General features: G+C 43.0%; 1 protein-coding gene across 1 annotated transcript in view; it reads left to right on the top strand.

The window, feature by feature from the left end:
• The window catches only part of NUP210 (nucleoporin 210), a 120,548-nt gene that overhangs the window by 58,879 nt on the left and 43,607 nt on the right, over positions 1-18,062 (top strand). Inside the window, exons 13-23 of the mRNA XM_066613804.1 lie at positions 225-423; positions 1,030-1,175; positions 2,244-2,465; positions 6,843-7,016; positions 7,657-7,849; positions 8,065-8,171; positions 11,683-11,787; positions 11,893-11,994; positions 12,942-13,070; positions 14,501-14,628; positions 17,562-17,697. Of these exons, the coding sequence (XP_066469901.1) occupies positions 225-423; positions 1,030-1,175; positions 2,244-2,465; positions 6,843-7,016; positions 7,657-7,849; positions 8,065-8,171; positions 11,683-11,787; positions 11,893-11,994; positions 12,942-13,070; positions 14,501-14,628; positions 17,562-17,697 (1,641 nt within the window). The remainder of the gene's footprint in view (positions 1-224; positions 424-1,029; positions 1,176-2,243; positions 2,466-6,842; positions 7,017-7,656; positions 7,850-8,064; positions 8,172-11,682; positions 11,788-11,892; positions 11,995-12,941; positions 13,071-14,500; positions 14,629-17,561; positions 17,698-18,062) is intronic.

The raw sequence follows: 18,062 nt of genomic DNA, 5'->3' as shown, positions 1-18,062 counted from the left end.
ACATTTGTGCCATAATTGCCTTTGACTGTAACAAAGTTGCATGTGCTCAGTCACACATTTTCAAAATCACAAGAAAAAAAGTTGAATGTAAAAAGTGATACCTTTGGATAATTAAGATCTGCTAGAGATAGGGAACTTACTTTTGGAATTTTTAATTTTCCAGTTCATCTTTGATCATTATTTCTGTCCTGGATGCAGTGTCTTACCTCATTATTTTCTCCTAGGTATATGTGACAGAACCTAGTGGCATGGAGTTCACACCATGTCAAGTGGAGGCACGTGTGGGTCAGATACTGGAGCTACCTCTGAGGATTAATGGCCTAATGAATGTGGAAACCAGTCAGGTGGTTACTCTGAGTGACTGTTCACATTTTGATTTAGTTGTTGAAGTTGAAAATCATGGTGTGTTCAGTCCATTTCAGGGTGAGTTAAAATGAATTCTATGCATGCATTTCAGTTGTTAGGGCAAGTGGGGAGACAAACATGTTTTCAACTGACTGACATGTTAAGCTTTGTTTTATGCAAATGACTAATTAGGAACAAAAAAATTGTGTATATACAGATGAGCTTCATAATTGGCCTCCTGTGTGCTCACCTGGGTGAGTATCAATTAGGCCTAGGAAACATCCAAGTGGCAAGCTAAATACACTAGTTCATGCATGTAGTTCATTCAGTATTCTCTTCTAATTATAAAGGCTATTATTAGTTCTTCATGCTTGAGCTTTATGACCACATTTCAGTGGCTTTTTTGTTATTTCTGATAGTTATAGCGTTTTTGTTATCACATGTTTACATCTCTGCAACCATGGGGATAGGTTTTTTGTTAAAATGAAACTAGAAGTAATGAACCAATAAACCTTGCAGAGATAGTTTGTGGCCAGACTTGCCCACTTCATTATAGAATGAAACTAGTGTTTGAGAACTCTTACACAACAATATTACTGTTTTTTGTTTTTTTTAAAAAGCATCTTTAGAATCTTAATTCAGATGAACATTTTATGTTTTGTTCGTGTTTGCTTTTCTTGGCAGGGAAACTGAAGGCAACTCCTGATTACTGCAGCGGTGTCAGGGTAAAAGCTGAAGCCCAAGGATATACAGCCCTTGTTGTTAGTTATACACATGGACGTATTCACCTGACTGCCAGTATCACCATAGCTGCCTACCTGCCACTAAATGTAAGTCTGCACTTTTCCTTCATAGTTGATTTTTCTGAAACTCATTTGGATTCTTAAGTAAAGTTCTGATGAAGGAGAACTGCTGAATTGAGTTGAAACGTCTTAAAGATATTGAGGCAGAGAGAGGTTTTCACTCACAATTAAACTAGCTTCCAGAGAACCAGCTGTCATCTGTCTGAATGGACATTGTATATGCAAATGCATGCAACTTCCAATCACCCATGCATCCGGGCACATAAACACACCAGCCAGCCATCCTGTCATCTTCCATGTCCACCAGCACTGCCACCGTCTTTCCACTGCCCCACCTGTCTTACTTGACCATGATGCTGTGCTTGGCTTGCACACATATCATTTCAGGGGAGAAGTGGAAGAGGAAATGTAGACAACAGGAGAAGGAAGTGAACTCCGTACTTCCTCTGTCACCTAATCTGTGTCCGCAGGGCAGAGACTAAGTTGTGGAAGCAGTAGTAGCAAGTTGATGGATAGGCAAGTGAGTGCCTTCAGAGACCTCCAAAGTTGCATACATTTCATAGGCACCACAGTGGGGATCTCTGCGTTAAAATGCTGGAAATCCTTGTACTGGCAACATGACTGGGCTTGGCTTGTTTCTGACTACTGAATACGTAAGTTGGGTCAGTTATACCAGAACTGGGAATTGCTGTTTAATTACATTGCAATAATTTTAGCCATGGGGTGTGTGTGTGTGTGTGTGTGTGTGTGAGAGAGAGAGAGAGAGAGAGAGAGAGAGAGAGAGACATGTCCTGCCTAATTTGAAGAATTCTAAACTGATTATACATATATCAATGCTTAAATTTAAAGGCTAAAATGATATATTTGATATAATTTTATGATGAAATTGTTGTTAGTACTTTCTATGGTTTACAGTGTTTTACCTGCACATGCCTGATCTTGTCTGATCTTGGAAGCTAAGCACAGTCAGGCCTGGTTAGTACTTGGATGGGAGACCGCCTGGGAATATCGGGTGCTATAGGCTTATACCATAGTCTTTCGAGACTGAAGGTTGCCAACCAGTGTTTTAATCAGTATTATATTTTCTTTTCCTAGGCTGTTGATCCTATTTCTTTTGCCTTGGTAACTTTGGGCTCCTCCAAAGATGTATTGTTTGAAGGAGGACCCAGACCATGGGTTCAAGAACCGTCTAAGTTCTTCAGGAACATCAGTGCTGACAATCCAGAGATTTTTGGTTTATCGTTATTGGGGCCACCTACAACCAGGAATCCCTTCCACCACTGGGTTCGAGCATCATGCAAAGCCCTTGGAGAACAAGTGAGTGAAGCGAGATGGATACAATACACGCTATTGAACTGTGGGGCCACAGAGCGGCAATTTTAGTTGGCTACTAAGGAAATAAGGGGGGCAATCCTGACTGCACCTTGGGCCGGCACAGGTGCCTTGTGCCAGCCCAGGAGGGTCTCAACCATGCCGTAAAGCACATTTGCGCCTCCTGGAGAGTTGGCTGTGCTGGCACAGGGATGCGCACCAGCCTGTGCAGGTTGAATGCAGACTCCATGCCAACTTGGGCAGGGAGGGTTGTGTCGGCCAATGCAGGGGTGTCCAAAGTTTTTGGCAGGAGGACCACATCGTCTCTCTGACACTGTGTCGGGGGCCGGGGGAAAAAAAATTAATTTACATTTTAAATTTGAATAAATTTACATAAGTTTACATAAATTAATATACTAGAGCTGGAACTTAGATGAATGAATGAAGGTCTTGCAATAGCTCAAGGCCTATTAAAGGCCTTGCACAAAGCAAGGCTGGCCTTTCCTTTGCTGCCGTTACTGCATCACAGACGTGAAACAGACGTGAAACAAGAAGCCCTCATCCCACAGCTCACGCGAGAGGTCAAACAGTCGCTCTCACACTGAGAGCACCTGTGTCAGGCCAGTGTGGGCTCCAACAAATCTCCGAAGGGCCAGAGGCTCATTGGAGACTGGGGGCTCCCTGAGGGCTGCATTGAGAGGCCTCGAGGGCTGCAAGTGGCCCCAAGGCCAGGGTTTGGGCACCCCTGGGCCAACGTAAGAGTCTGGGGAGGAGGCGGGAGGGAGGCGTTCTGGCGTGGGGGGGGAGGGTGGTCCCAGGGCAAGCGGAGGGCAGGAGGACATTCCCTGAGCACCACAGAGCAGCTGGAAGCCTCTCCACTCTCCGCAGACTTATGCCACCTCTGGAGGTGATGTGAGTCCAAGGAGACCCATTGGGGCTGTGGTGGCTTACCTGGGGGTAAGGAGAAGAGTTTCCCCTTGCCTCCTGGGCTGCCTGTTCCAGCACAAGATTGGATTGCACCGTAAGACTTCCAAGGGTTAAGTAACATGTAGTAATAACCTAATATGAAATTTGAACACCTAAATTAGTTACCTCACTTTACACATTCTGAATTCGATTATATCTTCTTTAGAATTAAGCATTCCTAAATTATGCTATCATTATAAGTGCATTTTCACAGTACTCTTATGTCATGAAAGGTGCTAAAGGCTTTAACAGTTCAGTGTATTTTCTTAGTACAAGATTGTTGCTTAGTCTCAGGGAGCACTGAACTTGCACATGTTTTGATCATCTTAGGGTTATGCTGCTTCACAAGAGAGTTTCACAAAGTAAGCTTTGTTAACAACATATCACCAACTCTGACTGCATACTTGGGTTGAACTCCTTTAACATAGAACTACTCCCTGGAACAGTAATGTCAGTTGAGAAAAACCCTTGTCTAAAACTCTAGAGCAGCCATTTTCAACCACTGTACCGTGGCACACTGGTGTGCCGTGAATGGTCACCAGGTGTGCTGTGTGGGAGTTTGGGTAAGGGTCATTTATTAGTAGGGCCATTGGGGGATGTGAGCCCCCCACCAACAGCATGGTGTGCCTTGTCAGTGTTCAAAATACTGATGGTGTGCCTTGACAATTTTAGTACTTTGTCAGTGTGCCATGAGATGAAAAAGGTTGAAAATCACTGCTCTAGAGGGCCACTGCCAGCCAGAGAAGGCAATATTGAACTTGATGAATCAGTGAGCTGACTCAGTACTAGATACCTTTTTATGAAGATGGCCTAAATCTGATCTCAATCAGTATCCACTAAAAACTCATTCCAGTGAGTTCTGCATACATCTCCTGTGCAAGACCTGTTGAAATGAATAGAGCTATTGTGTTCATATAATGAGTGATTTGCAATGTACATTGAGATGATATTGTGTAAGAATATCACTTTTTTCTTGTTATGGAAGAAAACAAAAGGGCTTAAGGATAAAAAAATGATTCACCGTAGATACTCACCTATAAGTCGATCTCACAGATAAGTTGAGGAAAGGTTTTGAGGCAAGAATCATAGAATTTTAGGCAATTTTAGGCATAGAATTTTGAGGCAAGAATCATAGAATCAGGTCATAAACCTGGGGGGGGGGGGGTGTCTGATTATAGTTTTGTCTGATTTTAACCTAGGCCAGATCCTGAAAAAAAACCTACCAGTAATTATTACCAAAGAACTGACAGTCTCTAACTTATTAAAAATAAAGTAAAAGATCATAAAATTCATTTTTAATCATAAACTTTTAAATTCTGGTCTTCACCATCTTTTTGTAAACACTATCAAAGAGTAACTGCACTGTAAACAACATACTAATAGAACAGTGGTTCCCAACCTGGGGTTCATGTACCCCCAGGGGCACTCAACAGGACCTTTAGGGGTACTTGAAAGAGCATGGAATAATGGCAGTGCTCCAGAATGCCTTGCAGGCCCAGCAAGGCAGGAAGGGAGGTAGCTAGTTGACTGTGAAAGCCCCACCAATAGCTAATTTTTGGTGATCAATTCATGTATGAACCAGTGATTGAAGACCAGCACAGGAAAAAAATTAAAACATAAAAAAGTGATCTATCACTCAGAATTTCTCAGGATACTTCTGATGCAAAACAGTGCAATGGCAGAGTCTTCTGCTCTTAAGCCAGAAGCTCTACATATAACATCCAACTTAGAACACAACTGGGAGTGTGCAGTTCAATTCACAGCAGAGACAAGCAACAGCAAATGGCTGCGACCAAGTGCAGCTGCACATAGCTGAAACCCTATTTACTCAGAAGCAGACCCATTGCTTTCCCTGGGTGTTATTCCTAAGTAATGGTGCTCTGAATTGTAGTTTGTGAGACATTTGATGGGAGTGTTTCCACTTTCAGGGGAGGTGCATCCTGCAGCTGCAACAAGCCCACCCTCGCCTGGTCTGAGGGCTGTTTCCTCCTCTTGATTTACAGCAGGATCAAGGCTGTCAGGGGGTTTCCTGGTCAGTTTCCCTGATTGCATGGCTTGTAAATAGGGGGCAGAGAAAGAGGGACAGTGGGGAAGGGAGAAGAGAAGGAGGAGAAAACAATGCATTAGAGTGAAGGCTGGTGGAGGGAAGAGAGGGGCTGGGGCTGAAGGGCAGAGAGAAGCAGGCAGTGCAGGAGTGGGAGATTGTGTGTGGGGCTCCCCTCCTCCCTCTTGCTCCGAAGAAGCAGATGCAGAGCTGTAGACTGCATGAAGAAGCAGCCCTCCCGTTTCCCCATCTTCAAGCTACAATCTTTTCCTGGGAGTAAGCCCCATTGACAATGGAGTTTACTTCTGAGTAGGCATGCACAGGCTTGGGCTCAAAGGCTGCCATCCTATGCGCACTCTTCTGGGAGTAAGCCCCACTGACAGCACGCATGGGGCGCGATCCAGGCTCCTGCTCCCCTTTCCTGTCCTTGCGAAGACTAACGGAGTGGAGGAGGAAGTCAGAGGCGAGGAGACCAGGCTGGGGAGCCTGAGTGGGCAGGACTGCAATGCCCAGGAGCAGCAACGAGGAGGGAGGCAGGCGAGGAGGGAGCGAAGCAGGCGAGCGGAGCAGCTCCGTCAGGCTCCCCGCTCAAGGCGGGAAGGAGGGAGCAGCAGGCGAGTGGAGCAGCTCCGTCAGGATCCCTGAGCGTGGTGGGGGAGCAGGTGGCGCGTCACCCTCCCCAGCAGCACCACAGCTGCTTCGCAGTGTGCCTGAAACAGCCCTGACCCCGAGTGGCCCCACAGATAAGGCGAAGGGTAGATTCAGGAGCTATCGGTTGGGACAAATTTATCGCCCTATAGACGAGTATCTACAGTAATTACTCTAAAAGCGACCATGAATCTACCTACATTATAGTAATTGCCTTACAGACCAATCCTAACTAACTTTCCAGCACTGATGCAGCTGTGCCTAAAGGGTATGTGCTGCATCCTGCAGTGGGATGGGGCAGTCACAGAGGCCTCCTCATGGCAAGGAAACAAAAGTTTCTTTACTTCTGGGCTGCATTTTAGCTGCATCTGCACTGGAAAGTTGGTTAGGAATAGGCTGTTACTGACTCTTTTTCTTGGAAGGAAAAAAAAGAACTCTGCCATCTGTTTCAGAATTTTGAAACCTTAATTTTTGTTTTGCCACGTTAAGTTGGGCAAAATAATGATGAACAATTTGCTGTTTGTGTTTTGATAATGAACTGGAACTGTTTCTGAAAATAAGTGTCAAAATGATGCATCTTTGTCAGCAGTGCAGGTTATTGCTGGAGCATACAGTCATGTTGGCTTGATGCTTCTAGTTTGGTCTAGGCAGAAAAAAAGTGTTTTTTCACTTTTTCACTAAGCACAGCATTCCTTTTCTATTTATTTGCTCTCCTTTTTATATAGGTAATCTTGTTAACAATTGGCAACAAGCCCACAGTCACTAATCCCTTCCCAGCTGTTGAACCTGGTTCTGTGAAGCTGATCTGTGCCACTCCTTCTCGATTAACTTTGGCGCCAGTATATGCGAATCCTCAGCTAGGTCTGTCTTGTCCTTTACTTCATCAAAACAAGCAAGGGGTAAGCATTGATTGGCAGAACACCCACCTGTGACATTTAAGAACATGAAATGCATTCGAGCTTTTCTGCATCCCACGTTGTTCCGAACGGTTTTAAAGCATAGTGACATGTGATGTGACCCAGTTTTGCTGATTATTCCCACATCGTTTCCTACTTGGGTGACTATTTCTTTCTGTTTTTGAGGGAAATATTCACTAGATTTTGTTGAGAAATAGAAAAGACTTTTGGATTGCAACATAATGCCTTTGGCATTGCCCATAAATACAGACCTGCGCTGCTTAACAACCATTTGCTTAACAGTGGACTGCATATATGACAGTGGTCAAAGCACAATAAAGATGCTCTTAATGAGGCAATCATGTCTCCCAAAGCTTGCAGCAAGGGGGTCTGTTTACACAGCAGAGAGGCTCTTAATGCAAATAAGAGGCAATCTATCTCCAGTAGCCTGTGCAGCCAGCTAGTGTCTGGCAGGGAGTGTCTATTTACACAACAAAGGTAACAGATTGGACTGAATGTTCACTTAATGACCTAATCGCATAATGACAGGGATTGGAGAACGTATCCCGTCGTAAAGTGGCTTACTCCTGTATTCTTCTAAGGACCAGTGTTCTGTTTATAAACCATGTTATTTATATTCTAGGTTCCTGTCTCTAATTATCGCAACCCAGAATTGATTTTGGAGGTTTATGACCAACAGGGGCATAAATTTGATAATTTTACCTCTCTTAACTTTATCTGGGAATCCACAAAATATTCATTAGCCAGCATAGATGCCAACCTGCCAATGGAGCTATCTCCGAAAGATCATGGAAGTGGACAGAAGAAAATGCATGGTACAATTCTATTAAATTACATATTGTTTGGATGCAGTCACTATTTTTGCTATATGTGGCAAGTAAAAAATTGCTCTTTGAAGAGTTTCTTTGGAAAAGAGGGGTGTGGGGCAGAGTTAGATTATTTATTTTGGTCCTAAGAAGCCATGTTCCTGTATGTTGATGTACCATCAAATACGTATCTTTTTCCAATTTTTTCTGTCACTTTTTCTTAGGTTTGCAAACTGTTTTAGTTCATCACAAAGCAGGAACAGTGACTCTATCTGTGACTGCGATTGGGTATCTGCATTCTCATCTCAGTGCTGCTCAAGTGAATAAACAGGTAATGCGTTTATTTCTTCCATCTTTTCCTTAATGAGGGGTATTTGCTCTTGCCATTTGCTTAGTATAGTTTGATAGATTTCACCATAATGAAATCTTTTACAAGCCTTTTTCCCCCAAAGAAGACATACCCTCTTTAAATATATTTTTCTAGCACACAAAGTTGGATTTTTTCTCCCTTTTGGTACTAAATCTCTGAATACAGGTTTGCACAGAAGCCAGTCTATATGAATGATGATGAGGTTTTCTATAACTCATTTGGTGTGGTCATTTTTAAAACTGGGGAAATCCTGTATTTGCCAAAATAAGGATTTACCACATACTGTTGTTAATTAAATTAGAAAGTTTAATTGACTATTTCTGCCACTGCAGGAGTATTCAAAAGAATGAGTATATTACTGAGCATACCTAATTGTCCCAAACGTGCTAATTGTTTAGTCAGTAAACACAATCAGGCGTTCCCAATGTGACTTCTGCATTCATTTACCTGACTTGATAACTGATCCTGCCTTCATACAGAGCCCACAAGTTCTTCATAATGACTTCGGCTCATTAGGGTTCAAGCATATGTCTCACTGAAATTCAATGAGATTTACCCATGTGTAACTACTGGCAGGATTACACTCTGTGGGTCTTGTTCTTGACCAAGGGAACAATAAAAAAAAAAATAGTGCCATTAACTTATATGCTGCTTTAATTGAGTACATTATCACCCTGCCCATGTAGGTCCCTACCTGGAAAGCATATGATCTTAAGTTTCTAGAGAATGGAAAGGAAGGTAAGGAGGTAGGAAGCAGGGATGCGCAAACCCAGCGTGACTTGACTTGAGCTGAACCACAAGTCTCCGCCCCATGACTCGACTTGAAAATGAGTCCTAATGGGCCAACTTTCTGAGTCGCCCAGGGCGTTTTTGCAACTCAAAAAGACTCGAGTTTCAAGTCATTCCCTTTCAAAACCCAGCTGTGGAAAAAAAGTAGCTGGTGCCAGCATGCGTGTATATGTCAGAGTTTTCTTTAAACACTCCCCTGATGTCCCCATCCCATCTGTAAACAAGGCAGGAGGGGGTGGGAGGGACTGCGTGAGATCAGGGACAGTAGAAGCATGGGGGTCAAGTGCAGCAGCTGCGAGAATTACCCAATTCTTTATAGCTCTACTAAGAAGCAGTCCCATTTGCGTCGGTCATTCAATGAGGCTTCCTCCTCCCAAGTAACAGTGGAGCCCACCAGTAGCATAGCTAGAGGGGGGTGCAAAGCACTAAATTTTGCAGGGAACCTCACTTGGCTTGCAAAGCGCTACATGTTGCACAGAACCTCACTGCAGGCGGCTCCCTCTCCTTCAGAACAGGGATGTGCAGTGCAGGGGAGGTAGAGCTGCCTGGTCATTGTCCGTGGAAAAACACCACAGCTATCCTGCTTATACTCAAGGAGGCTCTCCTTACATCTGAGAGAGAGGATGTATAGAGAGCCTCCTTGGATGTAAGTAGGTGGGGCAGCTGTGGTGTTTTTCCAGAGACAGCAACGGGCAGCTCTGCCTCACTTGTTGCCCCTGCACTTCATGCCCCTGCTCTGAAGAGTAGTGGGCCACTTGCACGCCTGCAGTGAGGCTCTGTGCAACATGTAATGCTTTGCAAGCTGCACTGAGTCCCCCTGCAAAACTTAGTGCTTTGTACCCCCTCTCACTATGCTACTAGAACCCACAGGAGCCAGCCATGTGGTTGGAAAGCATGATCCTACGAACCACCTCTTCCCCCTCACTGCGCTTCTCCAGACAATTCTAAGGCAAGAACCCCCTTGGGCTCCTCCTTCTGCCCTACCTCATCCAAAGAAAAAAATCAGACTGCCCATCCTTCATCCAATGATCACTGAAGGAAAAGAGAGCCTGTTCCTGACCCTTCCCTCTGCTCAATGCAAAAGCAAAGCATTAACCTTTCCCTGTCTCCTGGCTAGAAGTTCAGTGCTGCTTACCAGGCCTGAATGATGACTCCATGAAGTCTTTCACACCATGAAAAAAGTAAGCAAGCACACCTAGACACAGACAGACCCGAGTCTGCATGTGTGGGGACCGAGTGCCAAGTCAGTGGCCTCAGACTCAATTCAATGCCTGAGTCATCGCCACAGGTGACTTGAGTCAGCAAAAATGCTAATTTTTGCAACTCAGGATCAAGTCACTTGACTCGAGTTTCCATCCCTGATAGGCAGTCCAATTAAGATGAATGCAGAATTAATGTAAGGAATTAATGAAAGGTACAGTTCCTTTACAACTCAAGTAGAAGACACAATCAGATGGGATGAAAGTTGCATCGTTCCAGCATGGGCTGCAGCAGATTTATTATGCTAGGGCATATTTGACGTACTTTGGTGTACATGCTCGTTTTGTGAAGAAATTCAGGAATGGTGAGTGAAGATACCGATGGGTAGCAAGGAAATGTTTGTACCAATGGGCAGCAAGGAAGGATGGAGGTTAGGGGCCCAATTGTAAAGTCACTGAGCTATAAAGAGCTATGTCACAAATGTGCCATAAGGCACACCTGCAGCACCCAGGGAGGAGGGACCACCAGCGCCAGTCAGCGCTGGGCCTCAGTGGGAATGTCCGAAGGTAAGTTGCATCACCAGGTGGCGATGTGGGTTTTTGGGGTGGGGGGAGGCATTCTGGGGAAGGTGGGGTGGGGCAGAGGGTGTAATGGGCATGCTAGGGGGAGTGATTGGAAGTGGGGTGCAACCGGTGGAGCCCTGCTGTGCCGGATCCTGCATGGAGGTTCTCCAGTCTCTACTGGCTAAAAAGCTGGCACAGACTCGACAAGCCCCATTTCAGGGCCTTTGCCCTTACTGGGGGGAAGGAAAAAAATGTCCCCTTCCCCTGAGGAGACCTCCACTGGTCTCCACAGGTCCATAGGATATAGCAGTCGCCATTTTTGCGCCACTGCACCTGGCAGCTCCACCAGGGATACGTTTGTGCTGCCTGTCAGGTTTTGTTATCTCACTAGAAAAACTATAATTCAAAACATTCACACTTCTATTACTTTAATATTTATACTGTTCTTATATCTTGGAAAAAAAAACACACAAGTTCCTATTCCATAGGCCAGTGTTTCTAAAACTATGGGTAGCGAGCAAATTTCAGGTGGTTCCCAATTCATTTCAATATTTTATTTTTAATATATTGCACTTGATGGTACAAAGGTATGTGACTGCATTTGGGGAAATGTTACAGACCTGTACTTTTAACAAGCTGTTATGTTTATTCTTTTAACAATGATAGTAAGTGAGACTTACTCCTGGGTAAGTGTGGGTAGGATTGCAGCCTAGGATTGTTAAAAATTTTCCTTCTTGATGATGTCGCTTCTGGTCATGACATCACTTCTAGTGGGTCCTGACAGATTTTCATTGTAAAAAAGTGGGTCCCAGTGCTAAATGTGTAAGAACCACTGCCGTAGGCGAATGGACCATCTATATAAATAGCTGGGTACCAGAGTGAATTCCCATATAATTCCTATAAATGTTTGTTCCTTGCAGTTTGAACCTCTCATGCCTGTGTCTGCAGCTATTGATCTGATACTTGTGGAAGATGTAAAAGTGACTCCTGAAAAAGTGACAATCTATAATCACCCAGCTATCAAGGTAAGGGACTGCTTTTGCATTTTTTTAAAAAATAGAGAGGGGAAGAAAAGTGATATATGTGCAAATATAAATTATTTAACATATAATTTAAAAATTTTTTTACAGACTGAACTATTCATTAAGGAAGGTTCTGGATATTTTCACATTAATACCAGTGTCGTTAATGTAGTAAAAGTGACCTACGAAGAAGCTCAAGGTGTTGCAGTGGTAAGTACCACAATTTTTTAAAAAGTCGTTTAAAGAGTGGTATTTATAAGCAGATTGAAGGAATTCTTAAATTACTTTCGGTGGAATTAAAATTTCCAGTGAAATTACTGGTGTAACTAAATTGTTCATAGTTTTGCCTAAGTTCTTCCATAAGTATTTAATTCCAATGACAAGCACATGTACAATGCTCTCTGCTTCTTTCAATTTCTCTGAGAAATATTACTAATGTCCAGTGTGGCATATCACTATGAGATTAGACCTTGGGTATTTGGGGTCAAAAGTAAGAAACTTCAACCCATCAGTGGAGTATCTAGGAAGTGCAAGGAAGAGGAAAAGGAATGATGACAATACAGAAAATTGTAACTTGCAGAAATATAACAAAAATATTATTGTGGTTAACGTATTTGTTCGGTATTTGTTCAAATGTTGAATTGTTTTTCATTGAAGTGTGATATTGTCTGTTCAGGAGTCATACGGATTGAAATAATTGTAGTCCTGCCTTCACAGATGAATAACTTTGATGCTCTAACCTGAAATACTCAACAGTACAGATGCATCATTTTTCCTCAAGTTTTGTCTGCACTGTCTTTTCATAAGAGAATCTGTTCTCTTGATGATTTGTGTTTTATTATGATCTCAATGATGCCAGTGCGGACAATACAGGACCAGAGGCTACCTGCTGCATTAAGGTCCATTAATGCAACTGCTGTCTTCAGGCTTTTTACACTGACTCAATGATATGAGACTTCTTAAATATATTTTACAGGTTTAGTTGGAAGGGACAACTTCCCCTGTAATAGAAAAATCCCCCTTCTAAATCTTACTGCAATTGTCTTTTAATAGTCATATCTGTTGATGTCTCTAAAAACAATTTTAGTTTTAAATAAAATATATTCAAATTAAGAATATCATTTTTGTACACTATTTTTTCTTCTTCTGGGATTTAGGTACGTCCATTGCTTCCAGGGTCACTGTCTGTAATGATCCATGACTTGTGCCTGCCATCTACTACGCTTGCTAAAACAGAAGTGTATGTGTCTGATATACAGGAAGTATATGTTGGGGTTGTTGACAAGGTTAGTATTTATTTCTAACTTACTATATTTATATCCTTTTTAAAAAATATTGATTCATTATTAAATAAGACCTCAGCAATACACAAAAGATTACCCAACAAATAAAAATAAGGATAAGAAGTAAAGCAGGCAAGCAAAAACATACGTACCCCTCTACACTCGCATACTTAATCTGATTAACATATCCAAACAATATACAGGCATGCCTCAGTATCCATGGGGGTTCCATTCCAGAACCCCCTGTGGTTAAGTGAAACCGTGGATAGCAGGGAACACTCCTCACTCTAGAGGTGAGGGGAGCTCTGCTTAGCTGTGGCAAATCCAAGTGGACCTAGGAAGACAAATTGAGACCAGAGAAAAGCACATGTCAGCTATCAGCAATGGCACTGCTGCCAATACCATCCTGTTCCCAGCTTTGATCTGTCCCCCTCCCCATTACGCCCACTCCTTTACTGACCTACCAGCACCAGAAGGTGAACAGGGTATTGGTGGTGGTGCTGCCACTGAGGCAAGCTTGTTCCACAAAACCCTTGCTTCAGTCCCATCCCCCAAACTGACTTACTGGTGCCAGAGAGTGTGGACAAACTGCTGGCACGCAGACCTGGCCACTCACCCGTCATGACAAATGCCAGGCCACACTGTATAGCGTGTCACACTTTGCAACAGCCATAAAGGACTTTATGCTGCCAGAGCACGAGTTCCAACAACGAAAGGCCCTGTTAGGATTGGGCCAAAAGTGACTGTATCTACACACATGCATATATTATATTTGAGACTCAAATCTGGACCAACTTGGCTAAGGAAAGGGTGCAGGGTAGGGAAGTCTCTAAGAAGTGTCAACTTCTTCCCCAAAATTGTTGTTACACATAAGCCTAGTAAGACAGAAAGCAGTTTAAAAATTCCCCCTAAATTCCTGCTTCAAATTGTGGCTGTGAACTCCAGTACTAAAGAAATACTGCTTTGTTGTTTAAAGTCTCTAGCGATGACCTAGTACATCACATAATTTTATGAGAGTGGGAAAAAAGTAACTAAGGGTACAATCCTAACCCACTTTCCATAAGGGTTAGGACATAAGGGCAACACACCTCTAAGATAAGGGAACAAACATTTCCTTACTTTGAGGAGGCCTCCTTGAGTACCACCCAACTGCAAGATGCAGCACGCGTCCCATTGGCAGAGCTTTGCCAGTGATGGAATGTTGGTTAAGATTTGAGCCTAAACTAAAAGAGGCATTAAACTGCTATGGGGCAAATAAGATAGCCATGTCTGTGAAGAGGAATGAGAGTGGATTCTCCTTTATTGTTTGCATAACTCTAAATCTGGCCCCTCATTCATAGTTTGAGAACTACAGGTGTAGTTCAGAATTGTTGATACAGAGAGAGTTTTGTTTTTAGAGAAAATGTGAATGCTTCTAAACAAATGCATTGCAGGTGGAAATTGGCAAAGTAGTTAAAGCTTATGTCAGAGTTCTGGATGCCTCCAAGAAGTACTTTCTGGCGAAGTTCTTCCCGTTCATGAACTTAAACCTAAAGGCAGCATCTCAGATTGTTTCTTTGAAGTAAGTTCTATTTTTCTTTGTTTTTTTTAGAGGCAAAAGACAAAATAAATATTGTAATTTATTTACAGAAAGATTACAGTAGTGTACATTCAAAAGAGGGAAAGTATATTATGAAAAGTTTGAAAGATTTTAATTTAAAGTCACTACCTGGTTTTTAATTTACAGGTCCAAAATAAGATGGCCTTCAGTAAAATGTAATTATATACTTATGTGCTGCCTTTGCACTAAAAATAGTCAAGGTGACTTGCAAACAGCTAAAACCAATATCTCATACAATGACAAACATTAAGACAATAAAGAATTAATGAATGACCAAAACACTAGTAACAAAGGCAGCATAACACTAGAGTTAAAAAATGTATTGCTGTCTGTCACCTACCCACAGCCCAATCCTATTTAACTACAGTCAGTTCTCATTATCCACTAGGGTGAGGTTCCTGGAAAACCTAGTGGATCCCGAATTAGCAGATACTGAATCATGGAGCCTATGGGAAAAATAGGGTTATGTTCTGTGGACCCTCTTCACCATACACTCTATGAACTTTGTGAGCCTGAATCTTACTTTGAAGTCGATGGGGCTGGGTGATAGTGAGGGCTCATCAGCATCTCCAACACCTGATGCTTCCTCCTCTTTGCTGGATATCCCTCAACTTGTTGAAGCCTGCTGGCCCAACAATGAGGCCTCATAATTCAGCAATGGACAGGAAGTTGTTTCACCCTTCCTTTTCCTCCACCTCTCTTGCTTGCCCCAGCCCCAGAGCTGCCTTTAGATATCTTTTCCGAGACTTCTCATCGTTGCCAGGATTGTGGAGATTCAACTGGAGTTCCTGAGATGGTGCCACAAATGGTGGAGCAAGTCTGGAAGTGGACAGAAATGTGCGACTATTCTCCACAAACTAATGCCTGTTTGATGTGGAAATTGACCCAATCCAGACAGCTTTCTTAAAAATGAGTACAATTGCCTGTACACAAATTACCACAACCCCTTCCTCCTTCAGCCATAGACTGTACAGGAATCTCATCCTCTCCCACCTGTATGGCACCGGCACTGCCTTCTGCTCGTGAGGAGACCACTGTCTCTGTGGTCATATTATAATATTATAATGCCGTTGTACAAATCGATGGTAAGGCCACACCTGGAGTATTGTGTCCAGTTCTGTTCACCGCATCTCAAAAACGACATAATGGAAATGGAAAAGATGCAAAAGAGAGTGACTAAGATGATTACGGGGCTGGGGCACCTTCCTTATGAGGAAAGGCTACGGCGTTTGGGCCTCTTCTGGGCTACAGCCTAGAAAAGAGGCACCTGAGGGGGGACATGATTGAGACATACAAAATTATGCAGGGGATGGACAGAGTGGATAGAGAGATGCTCTTTACACTCTCACATAATACCAGAACCAGGGGACATCCACTAAAATTGAATGTTGGGAGAGTTAGAACAGACAAAAGAAAATATTTCTTTACTCAGCATGTGGTTGGTCTGTGGAGCTCCTTGCCACAGGATGTGGTGATGGCGACTGGCCTGGACGCCTTTAAAAAGGGATTGGATAAGTTTCTGGAGGAAAAATCCATTACGGGTTAAAAGCCATGATGTGTATGTGCAACCTCCTGATTCTAGAAATGGGCTATGTCAGATGCAAGGGAGGGCACCAGGATGAGGTCTCTTGTTATCTGGTGTGCTCCCTGGGACATTTGGTGGGCAGCTGTGAGATACAGGAAGCCAGACTAGATGGGCCTATGGGGCTATCCAGTGGGGCTGTTCTTATGTTCCTCCTCCTTGTCTCCATGTCCTCCCGTCCCACCCACACCCTCCCCCATTCCGCCTGCACTGCTCCTCCCTGTTTCACCCCCTGCACAGGGTAATCTGCTGCGGCAGGTCTCCATAAATCCTCCAGCATGCGCCCTGTAAGTCATCTGTCTGTTCTCTGATCTATCTGTGGCTATTTGCTACATCCACAGCCTTTCTAAAGCTCTCGACAGCCATCCTGAAGCCATTCACAGCAACCATTTTGAAACTATCCATGGCCATTCTAACGTTATATACTGCGTTGATAGCCATTCTAAAGGTAGTTGCTGCATCCATGGCCATTCTAAAACTCTCTGCAGCCATCCCAAATCTATTCACAGCAGCCATTCTGAAGCACCTAAGCATCTATTTTGAAGCACCTAAAGCCATTTTTAAGCATCTGCAGCCATTCTATCTACTCCCTTCAGAGGCTACCTGTGCCATTCTGAAGCTGTCCGCTGCTGGTAGTCCTTACCAGGTTAGGTACCCCTCCACCAATTCCATCGATATCATAGGATCAGTGATTCAGTATCGCTTGATTCAGTATCCACTGGGGTTTCCCAGAACCTAACCCCAGCAGATAACAAGAATTGACTGTATTTGGCAAACCTCTTGATTAGTGAAACGATTTACTAGAGTCCTAGGAAAAACTGGTCAATTAGGGCTTCGGTCCTGACTGATTTAAATAATGAAGAGTAGAAATAACTGAAGGGACTTGACATTAGGATCAGTGCAATCCAGTAAAAATAATCCTGCCATATTTGAAAATAGTATGAAATTGTCATACTCTTTAAAGTTTCTCTTCACCTTATGATGAAAAAAGGTTTTTGCGCAATTGCTGTTCTGAGTAGATACATGGTTGGGTAGTAGATAGTTGGGTTTTATAACCCAACCATTGAGCGTGTTGGACTGACAGTGTTATATAATGTGATACCAGTGCTTTGTCCTTGAGAAAATCTTCTTAAGTTTCAGTCCCTTTCTGTGCCTTTTCACTTTTAAACTGAGTCTGTTGTATATTATTCTACTTAGGGCATCCTCATTAGCAAAAGCTAAGATCCAAGACTAGACCCCTATTATAGAAAGTCCTTACTTTTTCCTTTGTACATAAAGCATCCGGTCTAATTAATGTATTTTCATACTGCAGACCACTCAGTGACGCTTCTGATGAATACACTGCTGCTTTTTCAGTTCACGGCATGGCCATAGGTCAAACCAGCCTTACAGCAGTGGTCACTGACAAAGATGGAGAAAGAATCAAGTCAGCTCCACAGCAGATTGAAGTAAACATTTTCATTGCATTTCTCAGTTATGTGTTATGATACTGCTGGTTTGTATCATACAGGAATTAATTTCTCTAAGATTAGAATATCAGAAAAGAGGTTTTTTTTTTAATGTACCAAATTCAAACTTCATTAAGCAAAAGTACAGGCATAGTAACTGTGCTTGTTGAAACCAGGAAATGTATTCTTAATCGTTCCATAGCAATAGCATCCTGAATGTGATGTATAGCAAAGAGGTAACAGAATCCCTGTACAATGATGTGGGTAATTTTTTTAAAAGACAGACAGAGGCACAAAAATAAATGATGAGACAAGGCGTGATAGATAAAATAACAAGAATGGGGAAGGACAATAGAAAGACAGAA

This window comes from Tiliqua scincoides, chromosome 2, assembly GCF_035046505.1.
Source record: "Tiliqua scincoides isolate rTilSci1 chromosome 2, rTilSci1.hap2, whole genome shotgun sequence".
In the NCBI taxonomy this organism is placed as follows: Eukaryota; Metazoa; Chordata; class Lepidosauria; order Squamata; family Scincidae; genus Tiliqua; species Tiliqua scincoides.
This window is presented reverse-complemented; position numbering and strand designations above follow the sequence as displayed.